Raw genomic sequence first — 17,522 nt, 5'->3', positions numbered from 1 at the left:
GCTGCATGGCACATATCTGTACAGTGTCTGTGTAATATGGCTACCTACCTAATGACGGTAGAGTATGTAATATAATAGCTACCTACCTATCTGTATATACCTGTATCATCTCTGTGCCTGTGTATAATGTGCCTACCTGACAGTTTAATCCCCGCTGCACCTAGCCTCTTATATATCCGCCAGAGTATCTAGCCTCGGGGCATTGTCTATCTGTCAGTGAGCAGCCACAGCCGCCTGTGCCTCTGTTTATGTTATGAAGGAGGGGGAAGAGGGGCCGACTGTGAAACACAGGCAGTTATGATACATGATGTGCCTGATTATATATGTCTGCCCCTGACAGAGAGGGTATGTACACCTGGCGGGTGGTCCCAGTCTGCTGCTGCCGCCGCTTCCTGCTTTCTACAGTATCTAAAACGTTCCATTGTGAGGAGGTTCCATTGTGACGACACGGCACTGTGTGTCCATATATGGACTGTTACGTCACTGGAGCTTCCCCGGGCGGAGATAAAAGCAGCCGGAGTTCTGGACAGTGCATCTGGATGCAAGGAGGACGGGAGGGATAATACATGCCTCCTCCCGGGGGAGAGATATCACGCACTCTGCCTTCTACTTCTATTACCATCCAGGGGGCACATCTAATAGCCACACCCAGCCGCCCCCAATAATACCCCCCTGGCTACAGCTGGCAGCTATCTGCCCCCAACACCTGTTGTTATACATCACCTTTTCCAGGCTCCAGGTAGATGCCAACATCTATTACTCGTTATTTACCCCTCTGCGCCCAGACTGCACATCCCTCCATCTTATGGGGTAGCGTTCTGTATCCCCCTTCTCATTTCTTCCACCTGCACTTTGCTGCCTCTCACCCACCAGCCCTCTCTCATTCATCGATCGTCTGGGGGCAAATGTGAAGCCCACCTCCGCCATGGATCTCAGTTAGTGCCCCCTCTGATTCCCATCTGGGGGTAGATTTACCAGAGAGGCAAAGAACGTATCAGAGGCAGATCTGGGGATCTGAGAGCCTTCGCTGCGAGGTGGGGTAACAGCTGGGCACACTGTCACCTGGTGCTATGACCGGGAAGCTGCTGGAGAAACTACAGGTGAACATGACATCCCTTCTACCTGACACACTCTACGCTGATGAGGGGCAAGATCTGTCTATCTACCCCGGAGGGGGTAACGAGCAGCACTACTCCACCATGTCTGCAGGTGAGTGATGGGACGGGCAAGGGATGGGTGCCACAGCTGGGTGGGGGTGGAGAGGGCAAACTATGGCTACCCAGCGACTATAGTAGTTCCAGGAGAGCCTGATAGCCACTGGATGCTTACATTCATTCGGACCAATACTATAGATACAATGGCATGGGCTAATGCTGTGTAATAACATAGCTACACACATATGTACTACGGACTGTGCAATGTTACTATGGTCCTGGATATATGCATTATACAGAATACATGTACTAAAGACTGTAATACTATAGTATAGTATTTTATATATGTATTATACTGTATATACATGCACTAAGGCTGTGTAATACTGTTATGGTATTGTATATAAGTATAATACTGTATATGTATTATAATGTATGTACATGTACTAAGCCTGTGTAATACTATTATGGTCCTGTATATACTGTATATATACGTACTAAGCCTATACTATTATGGTCTTGTATTTATACTGTATGTATACATATAGAAATGGCCACATGTACTACGACTGTAAGGATAATGGAACAGATACACATAACATGCCTGTGTAACTAAGTATTATGGATACATGTGCTATGGCTGTATTATAGTATTATTAAATATTCATATATGAAATAATATTACGATTGATCGTTCGTCGATAGATCGGTTAGTGGGTCTGTACTGTGACCGTGTAATAATAAATATTGGAGATACATACATGCATACAATATATGTGTATTATATTGTGGCAGGCACTGGCGATGTGAGCGATGTATACAATGTATTATGGCAGGCACTGGCGATGTGAGCGATGTGCTACATTGTATCGCTTGGAAGTTTCCCTGCCTTGGATGCAGCTGCGGAGATGCTGGCGGAGACATGGCTGTTCTGCATGTCCCATAGCTGTGCCGTGCTATCCTCTGTTATTATATTGCATGTGCTTTATCAGTCTATGTGATTTTACTGACTACAGTAATGCACCGATGATCAATAATCTGACGGTTCCAGGGTGATAGCACCTGGGTTGCGCAGTCAGTACATCACGGTGCCAAAAGAGGAACCCATAGCCAGTGACTGTACAAGTATCCCAGCAGTTCAGGGTAACCCACCGCCGTGGTGCCTGGTTGGCTGTCAGCATATCATAGAGAACAGGAACAGAACCACCTGTATCAGTGACAGCTACAAGTGTCCCATCAGCATAGGGTAACCCACCTCCAGGGTGCCTCTCAGCGCAATGACAGCTGCTCGGTTCCCTTCTCAGACTTTAGAAACGTCACATTGTGGGGGCAGAAAGTCTTTAAATATGGTTGCGGAGGTGGGGGAGCTCCCAGCCCGGTGTGTGGGGGAAGCAGGCGACTGAGTTGGAAGGTGACACGTGGGGGCAGCTTGTGACAGCTCACAGGATGGAGGGCGAGTGGGTGTACTGTGGGGAGGGGGGTTTCCAGGTTTAACCCCTCAAACCCAGTGTAACCTGCTGGCAGCACTTTGCTAAGAAAAAGGGCTCAGTATTAAAAAAAAAAAAAAAAAAAAAGCTCCACTTTACTCTGTGAATGGTGTTTTCTTGTCTTTATTTACATCATTTTACAGGAGCAGAACAAGTCCAATAAGGTGTAGAATCATTCCCACATTTCTGTCTTATCTGGTAATAGGATAAGTGCATTGTATGGTCTGTGGCAGGAACAGGTCCTAAGTCATTACAAATACTACCTTCAGGTAATCCTTAGCTATACATAATACACAGTAATAGAAATCGAAGCATTCAGGACAGGAGTAGTGGGTACAAATGTCTAAGGACAAATCCTATGGTAAATCACAGGGACCACTAAACGCTAAAAAAATATGTTACATTAGAACAGTGGTTCTCAAACTCGGTGCTCAGGAACCCCCTCACCGTTCACGTTTTCCAGGTCACCCGGCAGGTGCACTCATTACTGACTGACACAGGTGGAGCTAATTATTTCACTTGCGATTCTGTGAGGAGACCTGCAAAACATGCGCTGTGTGGGGTCTTGAGGACTGACTTTGAGAACCTGTGCATTAGAACATCTCTATGTAGCTTTTCATGGCAGTTCTCTGCAGATGTGGCTGGGTGGTAAGCAGTGGCCGTAGTTGAGGGCACCTATGACAGCCAGATTCACTACCTTATGGTAATGTGAGATTCCATCTGTCTGGAGCTTATCAGAATGTAGGATAGTTAAGATAAAGTTGTGATCACGGTAGAGACCATGAATTTCCTATACATAGTGGGCTTCAAGTCATGAAAGCCGCCCAATGACATTGACTTGCCTCTTCTAGGAGACAGGACAATATTTTTGTCAGGATTATTCACTTTATTTTGTGGAGAAGAGAAAACAAAAAAAACCTATTAAAAATATAAAATAAAATGGATTTTTTTTAGGAGCTGGCCCTAGGTATAGGCGAGCTAGGTAAATGCATAGGGCATTTGGAGTACCAAGGGGCATTCCTGGGACCAGCACATGTCCTACTTTGGGTTGCCTGTTGTTATCAGAGCTCTCAACTCTGATCAGGCAGCTCAGCCAGGAGCCCGCAGCAGCAGGAGCTGATTGGATGGGAGCAGTAGCAGCCCCTCTTTTGATGGGCCTTTGCGGAGACCAACTTTCCTCCAACCATACAACTAGTTGCTTGGTTGGAATAAAAATATAGTACTGCAAAGGACAATCAGGAATGTGCTCACAGACACAAACCCAGGAAAATGGACAAAAACATTCAGTCAAATTGTTTAAATCAAACAGGTTCAACTACAGTACCGTGTCTGAGCGATAGTTTTTGTCCTTTTCCAGATTTTGGGATCAAATAAATATAAGTAAATATTACATTTGCTCCTATCCAATACCATATTTTTATTCCATCCAAGCAACTAGTTGGATGGTTGGAGGAAAGTCGGTCTGATGTATGGCCAGCATAAGGCTCTGCCCAGCCTCCCAACCCCACCCCACATAGCACAGTCACAGATTTAGGGAACTGCAGGGGCAGGCACATTGACTGCCAGCAAGCCAGCCAGCAAGCAAAAGTAAATTTTATTTGGCAAAAAAAAAAAAAAATACTATATATATATATATATATATATATATATATATATATAAATAAGGGCATTACTAATGTGGCACATACAGTATGTGTGACATATGCATAATGCATTACTAATGTTGGGCATATGTGTAAGATGCATTCATGTGTGGCATTATGTGTATAAATGGTGCTATTACTGTATTGCTTGATGAGTATAAAGGGCACTACTGAGTATTGTAATTTGAATAAGGAGCAATATGGTGCATTGTAATGTCAACAAAGAGTGATACAGTGTATTATTATCTATTTATTTATTTATTTACAGTTTCTTATATAGCGCAGCAGATTCTGTTGCGCTTTACAATAGTAGACAATGATAAAACATATTGGGTAAAGGCCCCCTACACTTGTCCAACTTATTGTTCAACAAGTTGGACCTGATTGACTCTTGCAATCTCTTGGTTATACCCAATGGCACGGGATTGTGCATTGGGTCCTACACATCAGGCACATAAGATTTTGACAGAAAAATTGACTCAATCCACCTGAATTGGGTCAAATCTGACAAAATCTCACAAGTGTAAAGGGGCCCTTAACAACAGACAAACTTGGAGGTAGGAGGGCCCTGCTGCAAGCTTACAATCTATAGGGGTATAGGAGGGAAACACAAGGACAGGCATCAGTAATAGCTTAGCAGTCCCACCAAGTTGCAAGTCCAGAAGGGAAGCTATATAATACATAAGTGCCTCAGAGGGTTACGCATGTAGAACTTGAATATGATAGGCTTGCCTGAAGAGGTGAGTTTTCAGGGAACGCTTGAAAGTTTGGAGGCTAGTGGAGAGTCTTATAGTGTGTGGAAGGGCATTCCAATAGGGTGGGAGCAGCCCCATGAAAATCCTGTGTATCTGTCTGTTCAGGATATATACTCAATTTCGGCAGTCGGAATGCTAGTGGTTAACCCCTTCAGGTCCAACATCTAGTCAGGCTCTAGTGCTAGTAGCATATCCAATGGTGAGCAACTTTAAAATAAGCACTAACATCGTTCAGCATTCAATGTGGACCATTTTTTTTTAATTAAATAAAACAAAAATCTAATTTAAACATTTATACCAAATGTTTGAATTGCAAAAGAAAAATTGAATGGCAAAAGGTTAAAAGATCAACACTGGCATCCCGATATGGAGGATTCTGACATGGACTCTGTGAGTGCCCCAACCCTCTCCCTCTACCCGCTAAATCTAACCCCCAATGCAATCTTTTGGATAATTTGCTATGTACCACTGTGCAAACCCAGGGCTGTCAAAAGGTGGTGGTGGGTTACTGATTACACAGGCCGAAGGTTGGGCTGCAGTGGTTCCAAGGAGGCTACTGCCACTGAGCAACAGCAGCAGCTGTCTCTGCCTGTGCTGGGAGAGGGAGGATGTGATCACTCCGTCCAGCTTGCTGAGGGGCTCATGGCACTCCTCTCTTCAGTATGCATCACCACAAAAACACTATTTAAAGCATTTTTGGGGGCTAAGTGCATGATTATGCATGTGTGTTTTTGTGTATATATATATATATATATATATATATATATATATATATATATATATATATATATATATATATATATATATATAAAATGCTGTGAAGTGAGAATGCTTTCAGAAATAAAAGCGTTAATAGTTTTATATTTTACCAATTAAGAGAATGCAAAGTAAATGAACAGAGGAGAAATCTAAATCAAATCAATATTTGGTGTGACCACCCACTGCCTTCAAAACAGCATCAACAACAAACAATTTTGTGTAGGAGGTTTGAAACTGGTCAAGGAACTCTGCTACAAAGGTGAGGTTTGTGGAAGACCATTTCATGTCACAGGTCAAACACCATGGCAAGACTGAGCACAGCAACAAGACACAAGGTAGTTATACTGCATCAGCAAGGTCTCTCCCGGGCAAAAAAAAATCAAAGCAAACTGTCCTTTCAAGATGTGCTGTTCAAGCTTATTTGAGTAAGCACAAAAAAAGGGCAATGTTTAGGACCACAGATGCAGTGGTCGGCCAAGGAATCAGTGCGTCAAATGAAAGACATGCTTACTTTCCTTCAAAATTGGAAGATATCCAGCAGTGCCATCATCTCAGAACTGGTAGAAACCATTGGGACCTAGGTACATCCATATTCTGTCGAGAGAAGTCTTCATGGAAGAATTGCAGGCAAAAAGCCATACCTTTGCCATCTCCCAGTCCACCAACAGTGACTGGTGCACCATTGCTTGACACAGCCCTGGCTGACCGGTACCAGACAGGAGCTGTCCTTTTCCCTATTCCATGTGTTAGCATGTCTCCTGAGATGAAGCCAAGTAACTCTACAGCAGCAGCGGGTGCGCTGCAGAGCTTTGTTAGGAAGGTGACTCTGTTGCCTCTGGGAGATACACCCCTGATGAAAACATAGGAACTGGGGTGCAGCAAAATGGCATCAGGTGCTCTGGACTGATGAGTAAAAAATGTGAAATATTTAGCTGCAACAGAAGGCAGTTTGTTCGATGAAGGGTTGGAGATCGGTACAATAATGAGGTCTACAGGCAGCAGTGAAGCATGGTTCCTTGCAAGTCTGGGGCTGCAGTTTAGGAAATGGATTTAAGGAATTAGTCAGGATTACTGATGTCATCAATGCTGAAAAAACAGACAGGTACTTATCCATCATGCAGTATCATCAGGGCTCTAAATTTATTCTGCACCAGGACAACAACCCCAAACATGCAGCCAATGTCACTCCAGCGCACCAATCTTCACATAATTGAGTCTTTCTGGGATTACGATTTGAGCAAGCCTACTACTATTTGAGCAGAAGATCTGTGGTTAGTTCTCCAAGATGTTTGAAGCAGTCTCCCTGCTGAGTCCCTTCCAAAACTGGGTACCTAAAAGAATTGATGCTGCTTTGAAGGCAAAAGGTGGTCACACCGAATATTGAATTGGACCTGCCCAAAACGTCATAGCTTTTCACGTTTACCTAGAAAAAGGTAAAATCACCAATAACGTGATATTGTATAACAGAAGATTTTATTTATTATGAAGGACAACAGTTGTCTGTATATTAAATAAAATGAGCAGCCTCTGGCCAGTGGAAACTAAATAAATTGATATTGTGTCTGAAAAGGGGGCGGGGCATATGCAAATTAGGGCGCGGCTTATGCTAATTAGCCGCGACCTCATTTTCATACGAGAATAGACGCTGTGCGCATGCGCACAGCGTCTATTCTATTAGATTGGGGGGTCTCCCAACTGCCACCCCCCGCAGCGGGACAATGCCTGCCGCGGGTGGGACAGTGGGACAGGACCGAAAATCGTGACTGTCCCGCTGTATTCGTGACAGTTGGGAGGTATGCCTTTAAAAAAGGCGTGACAATGGCCGGTGGGTCAGGGTCACACTCACAAGATTCAGTCGTCTGCAGCGTGAATCAGTATTCATTGGTGGGTCCTATCTCGCAGTCCAGCAGCAAAAGTGGATTCACTGTTGCTTGCTGCAGCCCAGGCTGAATGGTACCTCCAGTGGCGTAGCTATAGCTCTGCAGCGCCCGCGGTGGCGGGGAGGCGCAGAGAACATGTGGGCGTCGGGGGTCTGTGGGGCTATAGTTACCGCACTTACCCGCTACTGCCCTGCTGTCACGGTCCTGTCTCTCCCGGCGCCGGCTCCTGCAGCTATAATGAAAATGGACACTTAGAAAATGGCTGCCCCCATACTGCAGACAGATTTCTGTCTGCAGTATGGGGCAGCAATTTTCTAAGAGTTCGTTTTCATTATAGCAGCAGGAGCCGGCGCCGAGAGAGACCGGACCGTGACCGCAGATGCGGCCGGTCAGGTACACCGAGGGGAGGGAGGGCGCCGAGGGGTGGGAGGGGAGGTGGGCGCCGAAAAATCTGTGGCGGAGGGGCGAAATTTAGGTAGTTACGCCACTGGGTACCTCCCCGCCTCCTGACGGCCTCCTCCCGCCCCCTTCACACACAAGAAAATGCAGGGACTTTTCTGGTGTGAGAGAGGGGCCAACCCGGGAATAGCCCGGCGTGATCTCTGGGACATATACCCGAGTGGGTCCCTGCATTTTCTGGTGTGAAAGGGGTATAACTGTGCAGAAGCAGGGGGTGGAGCACAAAGCTTCATTGGAAGAGCAGCGGTCACACTTGCAGCCCACTGTGAACCAGCAGGTGCCCCCTTAGGGCTTGGAGCCTGGAGGCATGTGACTCTGTTGCCTCTGGGAAATATGCCCCTGGACCATACTTTCTCAAGAAACAATTACAGAATATGATTTGATGTTATGGCCTACATTACATATTCCATCTCAGCATGTTATTAGGCCCTGTACGTCTTCATCCAACTTTTAAACTTATAAAGTTAATTTGTTCTCACAAAGTTATTGGGGGAAATGTCTATTATAGTTTAGATGGTGCTAAATAAATTAGAAATAAATAGCAATTGCTCATAGCAACATCCCATGTGAAATAGAACTCTCCATCTTAGTAAATGTCCCCTATTACATCCAGTCTTGGTTATTTTTACGTTTATATTTCTATAGTAATATAGTGGATATTTTTAATTGCTGATAAACAGTGGATACACATATGGGAATATTTAACAATGAGTGATATCCTTGTTATTGCTGCCAATCAGCCCCTAACTGTCATTTTTCAGATACCCGACAGGAGCTGATTGGCTGGAGCACCATTAATTATTTGTAACAATGACAAGAATATTGCTTGTTGAATGTGACTATCAATTTGAAATCTGTATTTATTGCTATTCTCTTATGTAGCACATTGACCCGTTGAGTGCCAAATGAATTTGTCAAAACTGGTGTAAAAATTGCCAAGCAAACATTATTATTTATCTTATTTATCATCATGACCTGTAATTATTACCTTATATAGGAAATATAAAAAAAATTAACACATTTTTTATTTGAATTGACATAACAAATGTGAGAGACGCTGGCATTTCTAGCAGATATTTTGAACATCTCTCACAGAGATGTTAGCACTCAAAGGGTTAGAGAACGTGTGGGGGTAACTTTAGTGAGATGGGCATTTTGTTGAAGATGGGATGTTGCCATAAAGCAACCAATCAATCTACTTCTGATTTATTTAGCACCTTCTAGAACCTTGATGGCTAACCTTGACACTCCAGATGTTGAACTTCACATCCCAGCATGCCCTGCATCAGTTTTAACATGGCCAAATAGCAAAACTGTAGCAGAGCATGTTGGGATGTGTAGTTCATCAACATCTAGAGTGTCAAGGTTAGCCATCAAGGTTCTAGAAGATATTAGATAGAATCTGATTGGTTGCTAAGGGCAACATTCCCTTTTTAATAGAACTCCCATCTTAGTACATTTACCCCCATAGTCAAGTGGTCAGTTCATCTTCATGCAAATCTATCTATCTATCTATCTATCTATCTATCTATCTATCTATCTATCTATCTAATAATGCCACTGTATAGGTCACTAGTACGGACACATCTAGAATAATGTGTGCAGTTCTGGAGGCCATGGGGTGAATTTATTAAAATGGGATTCTATTGAAGATGGGATGCCCTTAGTAACTAATCAGGTTATATATATATATATATATTATCTTCGTCAACATCCCATCTTCAATACAATTCCCCTCCTGTCACGCACCTGACGCAAAAAAGCCCACCAGCCTGGGAGTATAGATGATGTGATTTGTGGAGAATCACGTCATCATGGTCCCATCCCCTGTCCCACAATGCCTGTAATCACAGGTAACCTGCATCGCTAACCCTCAGCCACTGCCTCCGTCATGCTGAGCTGGCTAACTCCACTAGGCGGAGGCATCCAGTATATTGGCAAGTAATGATGTACAGGTGACAGAGGACATCCCTAACAACCTGCGCACACAATAGATATGGATGAAAATAATAAATATAATTATTGTGCATATCGTTTCGTTTATCATCTAGTGTATACATACCTTAAGATGTGGAGATAAATGAGGGGAGGAAGACAATCAAGATGTGGAGGAAATGTTGAGCTAAATGTGAAAAGGAAAATGTGGATCTAGAAATGAGGAAGATGTGGAGCTAGATGTTGGGATAAAAATGTGGGGCTAGGTGTTGGGAGGAAGATGTTCAACTGTATTTAGAGGAAGATATTAAGCTAGATATGAAGGAACATGTGGAGTAGGATGTGGAGGGAGTTGTAAAGCTGGATGTGAAGCTAAGTGTGGACAGGAACATGTGGTGCTATACAGTTTGTGGAGGACAATGGAAGATGTGGGACTAGATGTAAAGAGCAAGGTGTGGGGGCTAGATGTGGGCAGGAAGATGTAGTGCTAGGTGTGGGCAGGAAGATGTGGTGCTAGATGTGGGCAGGACGATGTAGTGCTAGATGTGGACAGAAAGATGTGGTGCTAGATGTGAGGAGGAAGATTTCAGGCTAGATGTGAGGAGGAGGATGTGGTGCCAGGTGTGAGGAGGAAGATGTGTTGCCAGGTGTGAGGTGGAAGATGTGGGGCCAGGTGTCAGGGGGAGATGCGGGGCTAGATGTGGGCAGGAAGACATGGGACTAGATGTGAGGCGGAAGATGTGGGGCTAGATGTGGAGGAAGATGCGCACTAGAGTGCTCCTAGTTTTGCTGAGTACAACCTTAGCCTTCATTGTGTGAAGCTAGATTACTGGAATAGTATAGTATAGTATATAGTATAGTATAGTATGAGGCACATTTTTGGAGTCTGAACTGGTGGAGTGCCATCCTAATCTCTTAGATGGACACATCTTGTGCCTTCCACTTTTGTTTCATATATATAGAACCAACTGGTAAGCTGGTAAGCAAGGACCTTCTACCTTTTTGCTTGTATGTTAGAACACATTTTATTTTATTTTTGTGTTTGCTCACCCTTGTAAAGCCCTGGGCATTAAACTGTTTCTATAGAAATGAATGTCAATAAATCAGATAGTCCATTGAAGCCATAGTGGATGATGAACCGAGCATGAAGGAAAATGTAAATGTTTTATTTCATGAGAGAGCTGGATGGGCCTACAGAAGTCAGAAATGTCATGTTTCAGTTACACCATTTTACCGTGCACCTCTTCAGATTCCTCCACTTGGGACACTTGTAGTTTGCAGATGACTCTCCTGGAGCCAAGAGTAGATGTTCCCCTTGAAAAGTGCTGTTTAGACCAGCTCAGAATCAGAGTCGCAGTGTTTATCCTGTGTATGCATAGGAAGATCTTCCACAAGGCAACCTATGTGCCTGCCTAGGGCCCAGGAGGTCCCAAGGGACCCCATAAAGATATCCTGTCCATCCAAAGCATTCCCAGAGGAGCATTACGCGACAATCACATGACATCATGACATCACATGGCCCTGCCCAAAATCTCCAAGTCCTTTGATGTTCTTTGATAGGTATGTAGGTAGTCAATTTACTTAAAATGTGACACAAGTATTCCAAAAAAACTAGCGCCTGATTCAGATTTGTACGCAGTGCTGATGTTCCTGTAGCTGAGCACACGCCAAGGTACGCAGCAAAGATATATTGCCATGTATTGTTTAAGGGAGGAGGGGGGCCCAAAACCGATATCTTGCCTAGGGCCACAATGAGGTCTAAATCTGCCTCTGGTTGTATGTCCTAAATGAGGCCCAGTGTGCTTAGTAGAAATACTTTCTACATGTTCTTGTTTTAATTTCACATCTTTAGCAATTCCTGCTAACTAGGGTGGCCAATCCCGGGATCGGCGGGATCCCGGGATTTGGCCCCCAAAACGCCGGGATTTCAATCCCGGGATTGGAGTTTCCAATCCCGGGATTTCGGGATTAGATTGCGCATGCGCAGTCTAATGACGGGCAGCGTCTGAGCGGGTGCTCAGCAGCTGCCCGGCTTCTCCCGTCCCGGGCAGCGCGGCTCTGCGCAGCGTGCCGACGTCAGAGGTCATGCTGCGCAGGCCGCATAGGATTTCTCCATGTTGTGTGTGAGCTGTGACTGACCCCGGGCACGAACACCCGCCCAGCCACAGACCAGACCGCCGGCGCCCACCCGCCCAGCAGCAGACCAGCCCGCTCCCCATCATCAACACAGCTCGTCCTCCTACCTGGCTCCATCTCCTCTGCTCGCCCACCCACCCGGCTCCCGGCCGCACCACGCAGTAAGTACATATGCGGGGCGGCCGAGGCATGTTTTTTATATTAGGGAAGCCAATCCCGAGAATCCCGGGATTGGGCATTTTTCAATCCCGAATTCCGGGATTGAAAAAATGCCTCGGGATTGGCTTCCCTACTGCTAACCTAAATTTGAGGAAAAAAACACAAAACAAAAAAAGTCAACAACCATAAAAATAGCGCAGGAATACAAAAAAAGAGGCAACATGCAAATACGGACATAACAGTGCTCTGTACACAACATGCGTCCCCACCATGACCTGTAACACTTGGCTCAGAAAATCATTGAAGCTCTGTGCTGCTTTTTCACCTTTTTTTCTACTACAATAACCTTGATTACTTTGATGGTCATGAACAGTAATTTACTAATTAACAAAACAATTGCAAGCCATGTGTGGTAGGTGAAATGGTTCATGTCGGTTCAGTACACACTGGCAGAAAATATACCAGCCATTAGAGCGAACGGACAATATATTTTAAGCCCATTGGCACGTATGTACACCCAATATGTCTGTGGGACAGATGTATCAAGATTCAAAAAGTGATCAAATGGAGAGTGATAAATAACCAGCCAATCAGCGCCTCTGTCATGTTATAGGCTGGGTTTGAAAAATGACAGATAGGAGCTGATTGGCTGGTTGTTTATCACTCTCCATTTGATCACTTTTTGAAGCTTGATACATCTGGCCCTGTGAATGATGTTGTTCAGCCCTGTGAATGATGTTGTTCACAGTATTGTGTTGGACTTGCAGCTCAACCGATGTTTAAGTAGGGGGCCATCTGTGCCCGGGAGAGAGTAGAGAGTGACAGGTTGGTGGTGTGGGTGTATTAAGATGTAGTGGGTGGCAGGCTGGTGGTGTGGGTGTGTTAGGGGGTTATGGGTGGCGTTGTGGGTGTGTAAGGGGGCCACTTTTGGGAAATGTTTCCACGGCAACTATAAATTCCCAGGGGCATACTAGATGGGCCAAGTGGTTCTTCTCTGCCTTCAAATTCTATGTTTCTATTCTGCCCCTATGTTGGTAAGTGTGTATGTGCTTGCCAAATGTTAGGTACTGTAGGTCGGCCAGGTGTGTAACCAGCTAAGTGACAATGGGGCAGATGTATTAAGCCTTAACAAGAGATAAATGCAAGTGTGATAAGGAGAGATAAACATCCAACCAATCAACTGCCAACTGCCATGTTACAGGCTGTGTTTGAAAGAAGTCAGTAAGGAGCTGATTGGCTGGATGTTTATCTCTGCTTATCACCCTTGCATTTATCTCTTGTTAAGGCTTAATACATCTGCCCCTGTGGTTCTTGTTCAGTCCACTTGATAATTAAATGGGGCAGTTTCCAGCCTGGGGTAAGTAAAGGCACCTTTCTGCTGGTGTCCTCGTCCAAGCATCTACCGATATGAGCCCTGTGTGATGCCGGCACGTGCATCTACAGTTGGCTAGATGATATATTAGTGAACCATACTGCAACAATTTAGTTATCTGAGTAGTACGGCTGATTCTTTGTGCTATCACTGAATTACCCGTAACTGCAGCTTCTCTCTGACATCTGGTGCTATGGAGATACATTAAAGCTTAGTAACTCCCTCGGTGCTGGGGGCATTGTTGTAGATCTCACATTAGACGTTAAGCATTGAATAAAGCGACAATGATTGTGTTATTTCCTAAAGTGATATTTGAGTAACTCAGAACAGAATAATAGGGAAGAAAATGGCATGTCATATGAAGATAGAGCAGTGCTACAGAGGCCCTGCTTCTACAATATAGATATAAATGTTTTCTGATACGCACCACACATGATGATGATAATTATCGGTTTCTGCATTGATTGCATTGTATGTGCTAATAAGCTTTCTCTCTTTCTGTCCCCCTTCAGATAACGTCATGGATTTAGGTTTGACCAATGACAAGAGTTCCCAGGACCTCTCTTATGCAGGTACATTCCAGCCAGGCAACAAGACTGTCACATACCTGGGCAAGTTCTCATTTGATTCCCCATCCAACTGGTGCCAGGAAAACATCATCAGCCTGATGAGCGCAGGCATCCTTGGTGTACCAACATCTCAAGCACCTAGTGCAGGTGGGGGAGGAAGTGGTGGAGGTAGCGGAGGCATCATGGGGCAAACACAAAGTGAAGTGGAGTCTATGTTCCACAGCCTTCCACCTTATTCTAGCTGTGGGGACCTGTACCATGATCAGGTGGGCTTTCAAGGAGGTGGTATGCCCCCGTACTCATCCCAGGAGTACCCATCTGCCAAGCAAAGCCTAGACTCTAATGTGTTTCCAATGATACCAGACTACAACCTGTTTCACCACAACACAGAGATACCCACAGTAGATCAAAAGCCTTTCCAAAACATGGAGGCCATGCGGGTCAATCCACCACCCATCACCCCACTGGAAACCATCAAAGCTTTCAAGGAGAAGCAAGTCTTGCCAAACTTTGGGGGCATGAGCCATCAACCCCCGCTTACCCTTAAACCAATTCGCCCAAGGAAGTACCCCAACCGCCCGAGCAAGACCCCCCTTCATGAGAGGCCTCATGCTTGTCCTGCTGAGGGTTGTGATAGGCGCTTTTCACGCTCTGATGAGCTGACCCGCCATCTTCGTATCCACACAGGACATAAGCCTTTCCAATGTCGTATCTGCATGCGGAGCTTCAGCCGTTCCGACCACCTGACTACTCACATCCGCACACATACAGGGGAGAAGCCCTTCGCCTGTGACTTCTGTGGACGCAAGTTTGCACGCAGTGATGAGAGGAAGCGACACACCAAGATCCACCTCAAACAGAAGGACAAGAAAGGAGGGGATAAGGCAGTCTGCTCGCCCTCTGTCGCTGGGGCACCAGCAGTTACCACATGCGCTTGAGTTCTAGCCCAAATTGACTTTTCCCTGAGGCAATGGAGGTGATACGGTGCTCTGCAGACCATTACCCTATATACTGATTATTATGACTAATATTAAGCTGTAACTCAATCATGAGAGACCTGCAGAGCATTTCTCTCCTAAATTGATTACTGGAAGTGATCTGCAGAGCACTACTCAACTTTCTAGCTCAAATGCAAAAATGACTTCATTGCTACTCTCTCATGTTCCATTTTTGGAACGTTTGACCGTCACACTCCTGATGAAGACATTGACACCAATCCATAACAGTTCTACCTGCAGACCATTTCTCCATCTCCCATGCAGATGATCTCTGCTCCAGGCTTCACCCAATGACTCTGATTTGTACAGCCTCACTCCATTTTCCTAATCCTATTCTACATGCTGGAAAGATGAGAACAAGGGTCTCAGGGTAAACGGGATTTGGGGAAGCTGAATCCTTAAAGTTTGAGGCAGGGCCGCTAAATTTGCTGCTATGGCAAAAATCTTCTGCTGCTATGTCCAAATGTTACACCCTCATGTGCCTGCTGTCCGCGTCATGTCCCCTCGTCCTTTATGTTCATCTTCACCCTGCAATCATTATATCCCTAGTATCACATCTGACAGTTTTCACATTTCCTTTTCTTTCAGAGGTTTTCTCTTCTTATCATTCTCTTGCCTCTCCATCCCCCCTCCGCTCTGTCTCTCTCTCTCCCGTACATGCTCCCCCCTGATTTCTTTTCAACGTCTGTCACACAGTTTTATTAGGGAAAAAAACAACTACAGCTTGAGTCAGTGTGTGTGCAACTGTGTGTGTGCATGGTCAGGGCCGCCGAGAGGCAGGGGGGGCGGGTACATTTTACCTGGGCCCGGGCCTGCCAGGGGGGCCCGGGTCCCGACACACAAAAAAAAAAAAAAATCAGTTTTTTTAAAAAAGGGGGCGTGGCCACGGGTCCGCGATTAGGCCACGCCCCCGAATTTGCCTAAGTCCGGTCAGCGATGGCTGTCCTGCTCCTGCTCCAAGTTCCTGTTCCAAAAGGTAATGCCGCCCGCAATGCATGGCTATGGACAGGGGGAACAGACAAAAAGCGTGTGTGTGTGTGTGTGTACAGTGGCGTAACTATGGAGGGTGCAGGGGATGCAGCTGCTATGGGGCCCGGGCCCTTGGGGGGCCCCATATCACAGCAGGCATCCCCTGCACCCTTTTTCCTTATTAGTGCCGCTCGCTCCCTTGGCAGTGTCGGTGGTGCCTCTGCCCCCATCCCCGCTAGCGACGATGCGCTACATAATGAAGGGCAATGTGGTGGTCCGACTACGGCTGTTGCAGCCTTCCCCCCTCTCCCTTCTCTGATGCTGCCGGGGACTGACGTCACTATCTAGTGACCAGCCCCGGCGTGAAACACGCTGTGCTGCTTGCCTGGCCCTGGGTAACAGGAGACACGGAGCTGTCAGTGCAGGAAGACGCTGCACTAAGAGCATGAATTATACTGGTAAGGGGGGGACAGGGTTAACTCTGGGTCGGAGGGGAGTTAACTGTCTGTATGTCTCTCTGTGTGTGTGTGTGTGTGTGTGTGTGTGTGTGTGTCTCTCTCTCTCTCTATATGTCTCTATCTGTATGTCTCTCTCTCTGTATGTCTCTCTCTCTCTGTATGTCTCTGTCTGTCTGTTTCTTTGTCTGTATGTATGTCTCTCTCTCTGTATGTCTCTCTGTCTCTCTCACTCTGTATGTCTCTCACTCTGTCTGTCTGTCTCTGTCTGTCTCTGTGTCTCTCCACCTGTATGTCTCTCTCTCTCTGTATCTCTCTCTCTCTGTATCTCTCTCTCTCTCTCTGTATGTCTCTCTCTCTCTCTCTGTGTGTCTCTGTCTCTCTGTATGTCTCTCTCTCTCTGTATGTCTCTCTCTCTCTGTACTGTATGTCTTTCTCTCTGTATGTCTCTCTCTCTGTATGTCTCTCTATATGTCTGTCTCTCTCTCTCCATCCATCTCCTCTTATTTACTCTCCTCTTTTTCTCCCTCTCCTCTGCTACAACCTCCTCTTTACACCTCGGCCCCTTCCATATAATCTCTCTCTATCTCCCCCCCCCCCCACACACACACACAGACCTGTCACCCTCTCCTCCTGTGGTGGGGGGCCATTTCAAAATTTTGCTATGGGGCCCAGAAGGTAGTAGTTACGCCTCTGTGTGTGTATGTATGTATGTAACAGGCTGTGTATGTATGGATATATGTGTGTGTAACAGGCTGTGTGTGTGTGTGTGTAACAGGCTGTGTGTGTGTG

At 45.6% G+C, this 17,522-nt stretch overlaps 1 protein-coding gene across 2 annotated transcripts; it reads left to right on the top strand.

The window, feature by feature from the left end:
- Window positions 1-454: 454 nt before the first annotated feature.
- Window positions 455-16,370, top strand: EGR3 (early growth response 3). Of its 2 annotated transcripts, XM_083184843.1 has the most exons (3): window positions 455-739; window positions 874-1,209; window positions 14,252-16,370. In XM_083184843.1, the coding sequence occupies exons 2-3, from the start codon at window positions 1,071-1,073 to the stop codon at window positions 15,244-15,246; spliced, it is 1,134 nt and encodes a 377-aa protein (XP_083040969.1). In that variant the 5' UTR covers window positions 455-739; window positions 874-1,070; the 3' UTR covers window positions 15,247-16,370. The 2 variants fall into 2 exon arrangements, with proteins under 2 accessions (XP_083040969.1, XP_083040968.1); XM_083184842.1 differs by having other exon boundaries at window positions 457-1,209.
- Window positions 16,371-17,522: the final 1,152 nt, after the last annotated feature.

The sequence above is a fragment of the Crinia signifera genome, chromosome 4, assembly GCF_055691185.1.
Source record: "Crinia signifera chromosome 4, ASM5569118v1, whole genome shotgun sequence".
NCBI lineage: Eukaryota > Metazoa > Chordata > Amphibia > Anura > Myobatrachidae > Crinia > Crinia signifera.
The sequence above is the reverse complement of the archived record's forward strand: the minus strand, read 5'-3'. Positions and strand labels throughout refer to the sequence as shown.